Raw genomic sequence first — 15,688 nt, 5'->3', positions numbered from 1 at the left:
TAATATAATTGTTGGAGATTCAAACTTTGCTTACTGCAAAATAATAATTGTAATGTATTCAAACTTTTCTTACTACAAGATAATCTAATAATTGTATTGGATTCAAACTTTGCTTACGACAATATAATCTAATAATTGTATTGGATTCAAACTTTGCTTACTACAATATAATCTAACAATTGTATTGGATTCAAACTTTGCTTACTACAATATAATCTAATAATTGTATTGGATTCAAACTTTGCTTACGACAATATAATCTAATAATTGTACTGGATTCAAACGTTGCTTACTACAATATAATCTAATAATTGTAATGTATTCAAACTTTGCTTACGACAATATAATCTAATAATTGTATTGGATTCAAACTTTGCTTACTACAATATAATCTAATAATTGTATTGGATTCAAACTTTGCTTACGACAATATAATCTAATAATTGTACTGGATTCAAACGTTGCTTACTACAATATAATCTAATAATTGTAATGTATTCAAACTTTGCTTACGACAATATAATCTAATAATTGTAATGTATTCAAACTTTGCTTACTACAATATAATCTAATAATTGTATTGGATTCAAACTTTGCTTACGACAATATAATCTAATAATTGTACTGGATTCAAACGTTGCTTACTACAATATAATCTAATAATTGTACTGGATTCAAACTTTGCTAACTACAATATAATCTAATAATTGTATTGGATTCAAACTTTGCTTACTACAATATAATCTAATAATTGTATTGGATTCAAACTTTGCTTATTACAAGATAATCTAATAATTATATTGGATTCAAACTTTGCTTATTACAAGATAATCTAATAATTGTACTGGATTCAAACTTTGCTTACTACAATATAATCTAATAATTGTACTGGATTCAAACTCTGCTTACTACAATATAATCTAATAATTGTACTGGATTCAAACTTTGCTTACTACAATATAATCTAATAATTGTACTGGATTCAAACTTTGCTTACTACAATATAATCTAATAATTGTATTGGATTCAAACTTTGCTTACGACAATATAATCTAATAATTGTACTGGATTCAAACTTTGCTTACTACAATATAATCTAATAATTGTATTGGATTCAAACTTTGCTTACTACAATATAATCTAACAATTGTATTGGATTCAAACTTTGCTTACTACAATATAATCTAATAATTGTATTGGATTCAAACTTTGCTTACGACAATATAATCTAATAATTGTACTGGATTCAAACGTTGCTTACTACAATATAATCTAATAATTGTATTGGATTCAAACTTTGCTTACTACAATATAATCTAATAATTGTATTGGATTCAAACTGTGCTTACTACAAGATAATCTAATAATTGTATTGGATTCAAACTTTGCTTACGACAATATAATCTAATAATTGTACTGGATTCAAACTTTTCTTACTACAAGATAATCTAATAATTGTATTAGATTCAAACTTTGCTTACTACAATATAATCTAATAATTGTACTGGATTCAAACTTTGCTTACTCCAAGATGTCATTGTATTGGATGCAAACTTTGCTTACTGCAAAATAATATAATTGTTGGAGATTCAAACATTGCTTACTGCAAAATAATATAATTGTTGGAGATTCAAACTTTGCTTACTGCAAAATAATATAATTGTTGGAGATTCAAACTTTGCTTACTACAAGATAATCTAATAATTGTATTGGATTCAAACTTTGCTTACTACAAGATAATCTAATAATTGTATTGGATTAAAACTTTGCTTACTACAAGATAATATAATTGCAATGTACTAGATCCAAACTTTTTTTTTTCTTTTTTTTCTTCTTTTTTTTTCTTTTTTTTCTTTTTTCTTTTTTTTTTTTGTACTAGATCCAAACTTTGCTAACTGCAAAATAATCTAATAATTGTATTGGATTCAAACTTTGCTCACTACAATATCATCTAATATTTGTATTGGATTAAAATTTGCTTACTACAAGATAATCCAATAATTGTACTGGATTCAAACTTTGCTTACTTCAAGATAATCTAATAATTGAATTGGATTCAAACTTTGCTTACTACAATATAATCTAATTGTATTGGATTCAAACTTTGCTTACTACAAGATAATCTAATTGCAATGTACCAGATCCAAATTTTGCTTACTACAAGATAATCTAATAATTGTATTGGATTCAAACTTTGCTTACTGCAAAATAATGTAATTGTAATGTATTCAAACTTTGCTTACTGCAAAATAATATAATTGTTGGAGATTCAAACTTTGCTTACTGCAAAATAATAATTGTAATGTATTCAAACTTTTCTTACTACAAGATAATCTAAGAATTGTATTGGATTAAAACTTTGCTTACTACAAGATAATATAATTGCAATGTACTAGATCCAAACTTTGCTAACTGCAAAATAATCTAATAATTGTATTGGATTCAAACTTTGCTCACTACAATATCATCTAATATTTGTATTGGATTAAAATTTGCTTACTACAAGATAATCCAATAATTGTACTGGATTCAAACTTTGCTTACTTCAAGATAATCTAATAATTGTATTGGATTCAAACTTTGCTTACTGCAAAATAATGTAATTGTAATGTATTCAAACTTTGCTTACTACAAGATAATGTCATTGTATTGGATTCAAACTTTGCTTACTGCAAAATAATGCAATTGTAATGTATTCAAGCTTTTCTTACTACAAGATAATCTAATTGTATTGGATTCAAACTTTGCTTACAAGATAATCTAATTGTATTGGATTCAAACTTTGCTTACTACAAGTTAATCTAATTGCAATGTACCAGATCCAAATTTTGCTCACTACAAGATAATCTAATAATTGTATTGGATTAAAACTTTGCTCACTACAAGATAATCGAATAATTGTACTGATTCAAACTTTGCTCACTACAAGATAATCTAATAATTGTATTGGATTCAATTTTTGCTTACTACAATATAATCTAATAATTGTACTGGATTCAAACTTTTCTTACTACAAGATAATGTCATTGTATTGGATGCAAACTTTGCTTACTGCAAAATAATACAATTGTGCTAGATTCAAACTTTGCTTACTGCAAAATAATATAATTGTTGGAGATTCAAACTTTGCTTACTGCAAAATAATATAATTGTGCTAGATTCAAACTTTGCTTACTGCAAAATAATAATTGTAATGTATTCAAACTTTTCTTACTACAAGATAATCTAATAATTGTATTGGATTCAAACTGTGCTTACGACAATATAATCTAATAATTGTACTGGATTCAAACTTTGCTTACTACAATATAATCTAATAATTGTATTGGATTCAAACTTTGCTTACTACAAAATAATATAATTGTTGGAGATTCAAACTTTGCTTACTGCAAAATAATACAATTGTTGGAGATTCAAACTTTGCTTACTGCAAAATAATATAATTGTTGGAGATTCAAACTTTGCTTACTGCAAAATAATATAATTGTTGGAGATTCAAACTTTGCTTACTGCAAAATAATAATTGTAATGTATTCAAACTTTTCTTACTACAAGATAATCTAATAATTGTATTGGATTCAAACTTTGCTTACGACAATATAATCTAATAATTGTATTGGATTCAAACTTTGCTTACTACAATATAATCTAACAATTGTATTGGATTCAAACTTTGCTTACTACAATATAATCTAATAATTGTATTGGATTCAAACTTTGCTTACGACAATATAATCTAATAATTGTACTGGATTCAAACGTTGCTTACTACAATATAATCTAATAATTGTAATGTATTCAAACTTTGCTTACGACAATATAATCTAATAATTGTATTGGATTCAAACTTTGCTTACTACAATATAATCTAATAATTGTATTGGATTCAAACTTTGCTTACGACAATATAATCTAATAATTGTACTGGATTCAAACGTTGCTTACTACAATATAATCTAATAATTGTAATGTATTCAAACTTTGCTTACGACAATATAATCTAATAATTGTAATGTATTCAAACTTTGCTTACTACAATATAATCTAATAATTGTATTGGATTCAAACTTTGCTTACGACAATATAATCTAATAATTGTACTGGATTCAAACGTTGCTTACTACAATATAATCTAATAATTGTACTGGATTCAAACTTTGCTAACTACAATATAATCTAATAATTGTATTGGATTCAAACTTTGCTTACTACAATATAATCTAATAATTGTATTGGATTCAAACTTTGCTTATTACAAGATAATCTAATAATTATATTGGATTCAAACTTTGCTTATTACAAGATAATCTAATAATTGTACTGGATTCAAACTTTGCTTACTACAATATAATCTAATAATTGTACTGGATTCAAACTTTGCTTACTACAATATAATCTAATAATTGTACTGGATTCAAACTTTGCTTACTACAATATAATCTAATAATTGTACTGGATTCAAACTTTGCTTACTACAATATAATCTAATAATTGTATTGGATTCAAACTTTGCTTACGACAATATAATCTAATAATTGTACTGGATTCAAACTTTGCTTACTACAATATAATCTAATAATTGTATTGGATTCAAACTTTGCTTACTACAATATAATCTAACAATTGTATTGGATTCAAACTTTGCTTACTACAATATAATCTAATAATTGTATTGGATTCAAACTTTGCTTACGACAATATAATCTAATAATTGTACTGGATTCAAACGTTGCTTACTACAATATAATCTAATAATTGTATTGGATTCAAACTTTGCTTACTACAATATAATCTAATAATTGTATTGGATTCAAACTGTGCTTACTACAAGATAATCTAATAATTGTATTGGATTCAAACTTTGCTTACGACAATATAATCTAATAATTGTACTGGATTCAAACTTTTCTTACTACAAGATAATCTAATAATTGTATTGGATTCAAACTTTGCTTACTACAATATAATCTAATAATTGTACTGGATTCAAACTTTGCTTACTCCAAGATGTCATTGTATTGGATGCAAACTTTGCTTACTGCAAAATAATATAATTGTTGGAGATTCAAACATTGCTTACTGCAAAATAATATAATTGTTGGAGATTCAAACTTTGCTTACTGCAAAATAATATAATTGTTGGAGATTCAAACTTTGCTTACTACAAGATAATCTAATAATTGTATTGGATTCAAACTTTGCTTACGACAATATAATCTAATAATTGTACTGGATTCAAACTTTGCTTACTACAATATAATCTAATAATTGTATTGGATTCAAACTTTGCTTACTACAATATAATCTAATAATTGTATTGGATTCAAACTTTGCTTACTACAATATAATCTAATAATTGTATTGGATTCAAACTTTGCTTATTACAAGATAATCTAATAATTATATTGGATTCAAACTTTGCTTACGACAATGTAATCTAATAATTGTATTGGATTAAAACTTTGCTTTTTACAAGATAATCTAATAATTGTATTGGATTCAAACTTTGCTTACTACAATATAATCTAATAATTGTATTGGATTCAAACTTTGCTTACTACAATATAATCTAATAATTGTACTGGATTCAAACTTTTCTTACTACAAGATAATGTCATTGTATTGGATGCAAACTTTGCTTACTGCAAAATAATACAATTGTGCTAGATTCAAACTTTGCTCACTGCAAAATAATATAATTGTTGGAGATTCAAACTTTGCTTACTGCAAAATAATATAATTGTAATGTATTCAAACTTTTCTTACTACAAGATAATGTCATTGTATTGGATGCAAACTTTGCTTACTGCAAAATAATACAATTGTGCTAGATTCAAACTTTGCTCACTGCAAAATAATATAATTGTTGGAGATTCAAACTTTGCTTACTGCAAAATAATATAATTGTTGGAGATTCAAACTTTGCTTACTGCAAAATAATATAATTGTAATGTATTCAAACTTTTCTTACTACAAGATAATGTCATTGTATTGGATGCAAACTTTGCTTACTACAATATAATCTAATAATTGTACTGGATTCAAACTTTTCTTACTACAAGATAATGTCATTGTATTGGATGCAAACTTTGCTTACTGCAAAATAATATAATTGTAATGTATTCAAACTTTTCTTACTACAAGATAATCTAATAATTGTATTGGATTCAAACTTTTCTTACTACAAGATAATGTCATTGTATTGGATGCAAACTTTGCTTACTGCAAAATAATATAATTGTTGGAGATTCAAACTTTGCTTACTGCAAAATAATATAATTGTAATGTATTCAAACTTTTCTTACTCCAAGATAATCTAATAATTGTATTGGATTCCAACTTTGCTTACTACAATATAATCTAATAATTGTACTGGATTCAAACTTTGCTTACTACAAGATAATGTCATTGTATTGGATGCAAACTTTGCTTACTGCAAAATAATATAATTGTTGGAGATTCCAACTTTGCTTACTGCAAAATAATATAATTGTTGGAGATTCCAACTTTGCTTACTGCAAAATAATATTGTCGCGTGACTACCCTTGGTGAACACCGTAGGGTAACACGGATGACCGATTGCGAGACTTTACACTCCCGAGGCGAAAACTCAATGGCGGATTCAAGCTCAACACAAAGTTAAACGCGCGGGAGGCCAGACGCAACGAGCTCCACAGCCTTATCTATTAAAATGAAACACCCAGGAAACTGCGTTCAAATATGTACAGAAAATAATATAAGGATTTATTATTGAAAAGTAATAACAGTGAAAAAAACACGCGCCGGTAATACTAATAACTAAATCGGGACGTCCCCACACGACTGATATCAAACACAAAACGAGGGAGATTAATTACGAAAAGAACACGTCACGTCGTTCAAAATGTACGCGGATTCGGGCTTATCTGGTCTTTCGTCGTCTTTGTGGCTGCCGTCCAACACCGCTCCTTTCGGCCCGATCGCACACCTCGCTCCAAGTTCCACGGCCCTCTGCGTCCGCCTCCAAGCGCCACCAGGCCTCGTCGGTCCAACGGCCCACACACACCACGAGCTCCTTTGCTCCAACGGTCCACCGCAGGGCTGCACGAAGCAACCAAAACCAAGTGCCAACTGCCAACTGCAACGAGCTGTGGTCACGAATGTTCAACGAACCGTGTCCTGTGCCAACTCCGACGAACTGTGCAACGAACCGTGTCCTGTGCCAACTGCCACGAACTCTGGTACGGAACTGTAACAACGAACTCTGCGACAACTCTCTCAACTCTGGACTCCACTCGAACTGAACTCAACTCAACTCTGGACTCCACTCGAACTGAACTCAACTCAACTCTGGACTCCACTCGAACTGCTGAAATGGCGTCCGACCGTCGCCTATATTGGTGGCCGATGACGTCACATTGGCGCGCTCCTCAGCCAATCATAGCCTCCCAACTCGCCCAGGTCACGCCCTCTGCGGCATGCGACTCCTGACATCTCCCGTCCGTGACCCCGCGGTCCTGGTGTAACACGTGCCAGCGAGGTTGGTAGGCCTTTGAGGTGCGCAGGCGAGGTTTGTAGGCCTTGGAGGTGTAAACGGTGGCGGTGTATTGTGGCGGTGTTCTTGGCCTGGTGGTGCCCATTTATTACGAAGTCAATGTCAGGGAAAGGGAATTATTTAATGTTGCACTAAGGACCTAACTAATGTTTATGTGGTTTGCAGTGCCATAAAGGACAAAGGTTTGATTACTAGGTGATACTCACAGGGGCGTTACCTTTAATCCCTCACTATTTAACACTCGAATCTCCAGGTAGATCCACACTCATACATCTTACCCCGACAACCGCCTGAACATCAATAACTTATTACATGTAGAGTCCCTGTCACGACAGCCGAATACCTACCTATTCAGATCTACCTAGCTCTAGATGTTGCATTACCAAATTCATAACACAGCCCCCCCCCTGGAACCGTAGCTCCTGCAAGGTTCACCGCAGGGCTACCATTCCAGCCTTAACACTTACTGTCACACACTTAATTAACCTATGAAATAAATCAGGAAGGGCTGTGGGAAGTGAGTCGGACTACCTACCTACACTTCCTTAACATGCTGAACCCCTTAACCATCATGCAAGTATGTACATCTTCTTCGTTGTTCCTGTGGAGGGAGGAAACAACAACACACAACACTAACTTAACCACAAAACTTAACCATCTTTCCAAAACTCAAAACTCTAACCTTTGTACATACCCCGGTCTACAGACCGCGTCCCCCGGTGGATGCCACAAGACTCAACCTTACCTGCGGGGCCATCCCCAATGCATCCCCCTAAATTTCCTCGGGCCCTGTCCAGATGTTACAGGTGAGTGACACGGCTCGGTGGATTTCGCCCACATTCATGCTACACAGACCCCTTAACCACTCATTCTCATTCCATAGGTCATCAAGGCATTGCAAAAATCAACAAAGCACTTATTCCCAATACACCCCCTGCAGGACCATGGCATTGATGTCATTCACGTGTGTGTGCATTCCTCAACTAGGCAGCGGGGAGGTACCGCACAAAAAGATGGTGGGGGCGCATCAGGCTGTGGTGCCCGCAGTCCCAAAAACAAGTCAACCGACTTACAAGTTCATTGCCCCCCCCCCTTTACCTCTTGGCCCCATGACAGCCCAACAGCCCCTTTCCGCCGTTACCTCGCCGGTGAGGGTCTCCACACACACCAGGCTCCTTTGCCTCCTGCTTTCGCGCAGCAACACGGGTCACCGGGGGACTTCCTCACCCCGCGGCGCCCAACCAGACCCTCCACCGACGAGCTCCAATTTCCAGTTACCACCGGCTGCCAGGGGTAATTGCCGCAGAGGGGGGCCCGCAGGCATCGCTCCTCAGAGCTTGCTCTGTACCTGCGGACACACACACCTTCCCCACCCATGGTCCCCAAAACACACTTCCTCCCCCACTGCCATTCAATTCTCCACACAACTCAGCACAATTCAGTACAATTCATAGATGGTGTAAAAGGTGTTACAAGGCTTGCCATGGCCTGCTACATGTGAAATCCCCCCAGTTCACATTTAAACCATCACATCTTCCCAAAAGTACATTTCCAAAAGCACAATTATCATCCCTCATTATCTCCAATAATCATCACACACTCTCCAGGTTCCACTCTCACGACCACATCAAAACACGTAACCACAATACAAAAACATACGCCACCCACAAGACACTGTGGCTCCCATTCCATCCCCTCACCGGCCATGTCATCACTCGCTCTCACTTCCCAACTCCAAATTACATGTCCCCAATTTCCCAAAGCAAATCCTGAAGCCTGGGACAGTACTCCTCAAAACACTCACCTCAAGTGCAGGTAGTTGCAGGTTGGTCAGGTTCAAGAGTGTCATCCACCCTTCACAATCCCAAAATTTCACATTGGGCCTACCAAATACTTCCAAATTTCTCTTTTGTCCCCACTACACTGGCAGGTATGTGGATCCGCATCCAACGGTGATCATCACTACACAACTACCTGTGGCCACGACAGCTCTGCACCTCTACCGTGCAAGGGTCACCGGGACAAGGTGAGCAGTCAAAACGCCAACATGGCCCATGAGTGTCCATAAGGGTGCGACCCACCATCCATCCTTCGGCCCCCCTGCGAGGAACACAGCTGCAGCAGCCCCAGCTGGCCAATGTGGTGAGCACTTGCTGCCACAACACACACTACCGCACACACAACCTCGGCCCTGGGGGGCACGGTCGCAGTGCGTGGCATCCCTACAGCCACGTCCCCTGCACCTCCCCATCATCCCCCAGTCCGACTACAGATCTGCAGCCCCCCAGTGCTCACCCACACTTGACCACACCAAGGTCCAGTCAACAGCCATGCTCCACCAGGAGACCCACCCAGAAGACATGGTCCACACACCTCGGACACGCACAGCACCACGTTGACCCTCAGGCTACACAACTACATCCCCATCATCCCGCGTCCCAAATATCAGCACAGTTGCCCCCGCAACCAGTTGAAAGCTGTGTCTTGCTACCCTATTAATTTCATCACAGCCTCCAACACTTTGGTCTACACACCTGGATCAATAATGGCGTCACTATACAGTGTCCACCATGGCATTTCAAAATCCACCCTTAAATTTGCATCTAACCCACAGATTACCCATGCTAAACATTTATCACATTTCACTAACCTCACCAAAGAAGGATGCTTTGCCATACACATGCCAGCCGAGCATGGCCCATATGCTCGGCTCGTCGTTACACATCTCCCGATTCACATCCCCATGGCTCTCTTCCCAACCCGAGAGTCCATAAATCACAACGGAGCATCTGTGGAAGGTCGCTCACACCATCACGTTCCACAGATGCCCCAATGGTTGTCCGGCAGGCTATCTCCATCCCTGTCCATTCGGTTTGACCCGCGTCCATAGACCAACCACCATGCCAGGTCACCACATGCTGGTTGTCCCAGAGTCTCAGGGAGAGGGTGTCAGGTCGCATGCCCGGGTGATCACTACATCAGGCCCAAGCTGGCCATCTGCGGTGCCACCACCAAAGCGCGACCCACAACACCTCCCCCTAGTGGTCCTCAATATTTGCCATCCCAGGCTTGAGAAACCACCTCGGACCTCCCTGGAGGTCTTAACCCCCACCAGGGTCCGGTGACCCTGCCGGCCCGAGCCACCAGCTCGGACGGCGCCCCGATGGACAAGGGACGCCACACTCCACCAGACCCCCCGTGGGACCCAGCTCGTACCTCGACACCCAAGGCTGGACCCCACGTCCAAATCTCGCCATCACAGCCCCCCAGCTGGCCGGCATACCCAAATTTTGAAAGGGGCAACTTTTGCCCGAGGCCATCACCCATGACCTCTCCATGTCCAAATCCCACAGCCCGGGGACCAATCCCCACCATGGCTGCTCCAAATCAATTTCCCATTGTAATTTTATTTTAAATTTTCTTTTACAAATTTTCATTCCCACTGCCAAACCGCAGCTGCAGGGAACAACCTCTACCACCGGTTGTTCTGCCCCTCCTTGCAGTTGATCCAAATTCCCTACAGGGACCAAATCTCCAGAAGCTCTATCTCCCGATCCTCCAAGATCCAAATCCAGCCCGGAGCCAACACACTCCCCCAACTGGTTGTCCAATTTTGGAGCCTCTGTTTCCAAATAGCAGTGTACAGTGAGCGTCCCCTCGGTCATTCCAACCACCTCCTCGGACCAACTCACCTCATGTCCCAGGCTCCTTTGGGCCTGAACAAGCTCTACCTCCATGGGACTGTCACAGGTCTCCAGCCGCTGGATCAAATCATCCTCATTATTACAAATCATTCCTGGCCCCGCCAGGCTTTGATCAATATCCCCAATAAATACCTGGTCCGGCTCCATTGCACGGACCCCCAAAAACTCTACCCCCTCTTGCCTCGCACCACCGCCCTGGTGCTGCACAATTCCAAATTCATCCCCCGGTTGGGGTGTTGTGACATCCACACGGTCCCGATAAACAACCAGGCCAGAATGTGGGAAACATTCCCCATTACAACTCTCACATTCCAAATTTCCTTCCCCGCTCACCTGTGGACTCTCCACGTTTACCTGCAGGCATTCCCCCTCTACCTGTACACATTCCCCATCCACCTGTGGACATTCCCCATCCACCTGTGGACATTCCCCATCCACCTGTGGACCTGCGGTCTCCCCATTTACTTCAATTGCCATTCCCTGTGCAATTCCCAATTTTGCCATTCCCGGCTCCTGAGCCCCGTGCACATCTGCATGGGCCGTACTCTCTCCTGTTCCCAATCTAGCTTCCCCCCGTTCCGATTCAATTTTTGCCACCTTTGGCTTCTCCTGTGCCCCCATTTTGTTTGCCAGCCCATCACTTTTAATACTCAATTTCCGCCATTCCCCATTCATTCGTTCATAGTGGGCCTTCAATAGATTGAATATGGTCTGGTAAGTTATAGGAGCCGTCTCTCCGGCGGGGGAAGTTCCAACGCTATCCTCCATTTCCCTTATTTCCGTCTCACTCCCGACGCTGACGGAGGCCTCGCTGCGTACTTCCATTTCGTCGACCTCCGACATCCGCTTTTCGGAAGGTCGTTCCCCGCGCGCGTATTTATTTTAATAATTCCTGAAACAATTTAAATTTGACGAAGACGCGATATCGCGCTCCGTTTGCCCAATTGATTATCAAATTTCTCCGCCTCAACTATAAAAATTTTGCGTTCGAACGTCGGGCGCAATGTACGCCCGACCGTGTCGATGTCTCCCCGCGGACAAAAAAATTTGTCCGACCGTGTCGATGTCTCGCCGCGGACAAAAAAATTTGTCCGACGGGTTCAAATCCTACACTCCTGACACCACTTGTCGCGTGACTACCCTTGGTGAACACCGTAGGGTAACACGGATGACCGATTGCGAGACTTTACACTCCCGAGGCGAAAACACAATGGCGGATTCAAGCTCAACACAAAGTTAAACGCGCGGGAGGCCAGACGCAACGAGCTCCACAGCCTTATCTATTAAAATGAAACACCCAGGAAACTGCGTTCAAATATGTACAGAAAATAATATAAGGATTTATTATTGAAAAGTAATAACAGTGAAAAAAACACGCGCCGGTAATACTAATAACTAAATCGGGACGTCCCCACACGACTGATATCAAACACAAAACGAGGGAGATTAATTACGAAAAGAACACGTCACGTCGTTCAAAATGTACGCGGATTCGGGCTTATCTGGTCTTTCGTCGTCTTTGTGGCTGCCGTCCAACACCGCTCCTTTCGGCCCGATCGCACACCTCGCTCCAAGTTCCACGGCCCTCTGCGTCCGCCTCCAAGCGCCACCAGGCCTCGTCGGTCCAACGGCCCACACACACCACGAGCTCCTTTGCTCCAACGGTCCACCGCAGGGCTGCACGAAGCAACCAAAACCAAGTGCCAACTGCCAACTGCAACGAGCTGTGGTCACGAATGTTCAACGAACCGTGTCCTGTGCCAACTCCGACGAACTGTGCAACGAACCGTGTCCTGTGCCAACTGCCACGAACTCTGGTACGGAACTGTAACAACGAACTCTGCGACTCAACTCTCTCAACTCTGGACTCCACTCGAACTGAACTCAACTCAACTCTGGACTCCACTCGAACTGAACTCAACTCAACTCTGGACTCCACTCGAACTGCTGAAATGGCGTCCGACCGTCGCCTATATTGGTGGCCGATGACGTCACATTGGCGCGCTCCTCAGCCAATCATAGCCTCCCAACTCGCCCAGGTCACGCCCTCTGCGGCATGCGACTCCTGACATCTCCCGTCCGTGACCCCGCGGTCCTGGTGTAACACGTGCCAGCGAGGTTGGTAGGCCTTTGAGGTGCGCAGGCGAGGTTTGTAGGCCTTGGAGGTGTAAACGGTGGCGGTGTATTGTGGCGGTGTTCTTGGCCTGGTGGTGCCCATTTATTACGAAGTCAATGTCAGGGAAAGGGAATTATTTAATGTTGCACTAAGGACCTAACTAATGTTTATGTGGTTTGCAGTGCCATAAAGGACAAAGGTTTGATTACTAGGTGATACTCACAGGGGCGTTACCTTTAATCCCTCACTATTTAACACTCGAATCTCCAGGTAGATCCACACTCATACATCTTACCCCGACAACCGCCTGAACATCAATAACTTATTACATGTAGAGTCCCTGTCACGACAGCCGAATACCTACCTATTCAGATCTACCTAGCTCTAGATGTTGCATTACCAAATTCATAACAATATAATTGTTGGAGATTCAAACTTTGCTTACTGCAAAATAATAGAATTGTATTGGATGCAAACTTTGCTTACTGCAAAATAATATAATTGTTGGAGATTCCAACTTTGCTTACTGCAAAATAATATAATTGTTGGAGATTCAAACTTTGCTTACTGCAAAATAATATAATTGTTGGAGATTCCAACTTTGCTTACTGCAAAATAATATAATTGTTGGAGATTCCAACTTTGCTTACTGCAAAATAATATAATTGTAATGTATTCAAACTTTTCTTACTCCAAGATAATCCGATTGTATTGGATGCAAACTTTGCTTACTGCAAAATAATATAATTGTGCTGGATTCAAACTGTTTAGGCCTATACGATAATCACATAATTGTACTAAATATTTGTTTAATAAAAAAAACACAATTCTAATGTTCTCAAGTTTGTGATGACAAAGCTTCATGAATGGTGCGGCTTGTTTTTATTGTTATTTAATGTATGTATGCCACGTCACGAAGACCAATCATTGTTCCAAACAGATTATTTTTAATTTTTTTAACATCATTGTGATAAATAGTTTGTCATTGTTCACGGAACACGATTAATCTCCTGTTCTTCTATAAACACGATTAATATTCTCTGTCCATCTGTTTCTGTATTTCCGGCCATTGGGTGGACAGCTGGCCTGACCACCCATAATGACGTCATTAGTAGGAAGGCCGACTCCACCCACCGGCGTTTTGATTTTCATGCGGTTCAGGCCGAACACATCGTCGAACCTGTCAAATTCACAATCGCCACGTCCTATCATTCCATTGGTAAAACATAAAATTCCGGGAGAATGCGAGGCAGCGCTTCCTTGCCTATGCACCGCCCACAAAATGCATTAGCTCTACCTTTCGCGGCCGAAGTTGAACGAGATTAACATTTGGAAGCTAAAACTATTAATTAACTGGTTTACCGCTCGTGTTGTACCCCGGCCTTGCCACCCCAATGTCCCACGTCCATCGCATCATGTGCACGTCCCGACGCCGTCTCCTTGAAGGAGACCACAGGAATCTCGATAGCTTAACAGAAGAAAAACAAAGTCATTCCTCGATCCATCATCTTTCAAAAACACTTGAGGAATGAAAAACAATTTCTTTCCTGCCAAACAGGTCGCAAAAAAATGAAACGTTCGCATTATATTTATATGAACACCGTGGACGGGGTAAAGCAGAATGTCGAGCACACCTTTCACGTATCGTGCATACAAAGCTTCAAACTTCGGGTAAAAGGTTCTCATTTCAAAGGTTTGTGCAAATTAAAAGATAAATCGACTTACGAGTCATTTTCGAGCAGCGAAAGAAGTGGAGGAAGAAGAAAAGCCGTGCAAACCACGCCTATCGTACGTCACTTCCGATTAAAACGTCAACAAACTGCGTCTCTCATTCTTCTTCTTCGCCAAAGGTTTAATGGCGCTTTCAGAGCCGCGAGGCTCTATATACGCCACGCACCCTAACATCCAAACAAACCAACCAGGAGGTTAGCACGAGAAAAACTAGAGCCTCACACTGCTAACCCCCGTCTCTTTGATAACCTTTAAAACTGATCTACAAAACCCAGGATGTTTCAGATCCAGCCAGCGAAAGGCTTCCGGCAGGCAGGCCTGACCACGTGATCCTCATTCCACGGACAGAAAGCTGAAGACGAGACGTCGAGATCCAGCATTATTATAACGCGGACAAAAGGAAAAAACATGGTCCAGATCTTGGGGAACCTTACACCGATCGCACCACCCCGAGGGATGGCGCCCGATCCTGTGAAGATAAAAATTGAGAAAACAATGTCCAATTCTAAGGCGAGATAAGATAGACTGCTCCGTGCGAAGGAGCCGGGGAAACGACCCCAAGGACACGATCGATGGATGCACCTTGTGACACCACCTCCCCTT

At 39.8% G+C, this 15,688-nt stretch overlaps 1 protein-coding gene across 3 annotated transcripts in view; it reads right to left on the bottom strand.

Annotated features, from left to right (window-relative positions):
• The window catches only part of LOC137434566 (small EDRK-rich factor 2-like), a 20,552-nt gene extending 4,864 nt beyond the window's left edge, over positions 1–15,688 (bottom strand). The window contains exons 1-2 of one of the 3 annotated variants that reach the window (XM_068127712.2): positions 14,989–15,159; positions 14,717–14,822 (exon numbers count right to left, since the gene is read on the bottom strand). In XM_068127712.2, the coding sequence (XP_067983813.2) occupies positions 14,717–14,771 (55 nt within the window). In that variant the 5' untranslated portion in view covers positions 14,772–14,822; positions 14,989–15,159. Of the gene's footprint in view, positions 1–14,716; positions 14,823–14,988 lie in introns of all 3 variants that reach the window. The other 2 variants (XM_068127711.2, XM_068127713.2) reach the window with 2 other exon arrangements.

The sequence above is a fragment of the Myxine glutinosa genome, chromosome 10, assembly GCF_964187855.1.
Source record: "Myxine glutinosa chromosome 10, kmMyxGlut1.1, whole genome shotgun sequence".
Taxonomy (NCBI): Eukaryota; Metazoa; Chordata; class Myxini; order Myxiniformes; family Myxinidae; genus Myxine; species Myxine glutinosa.
The sequence above is the reverse complement of the archived record's forward strand: the minus strand, read 5'-3'. Positions and strand labels throughout refer to the sequence as shown.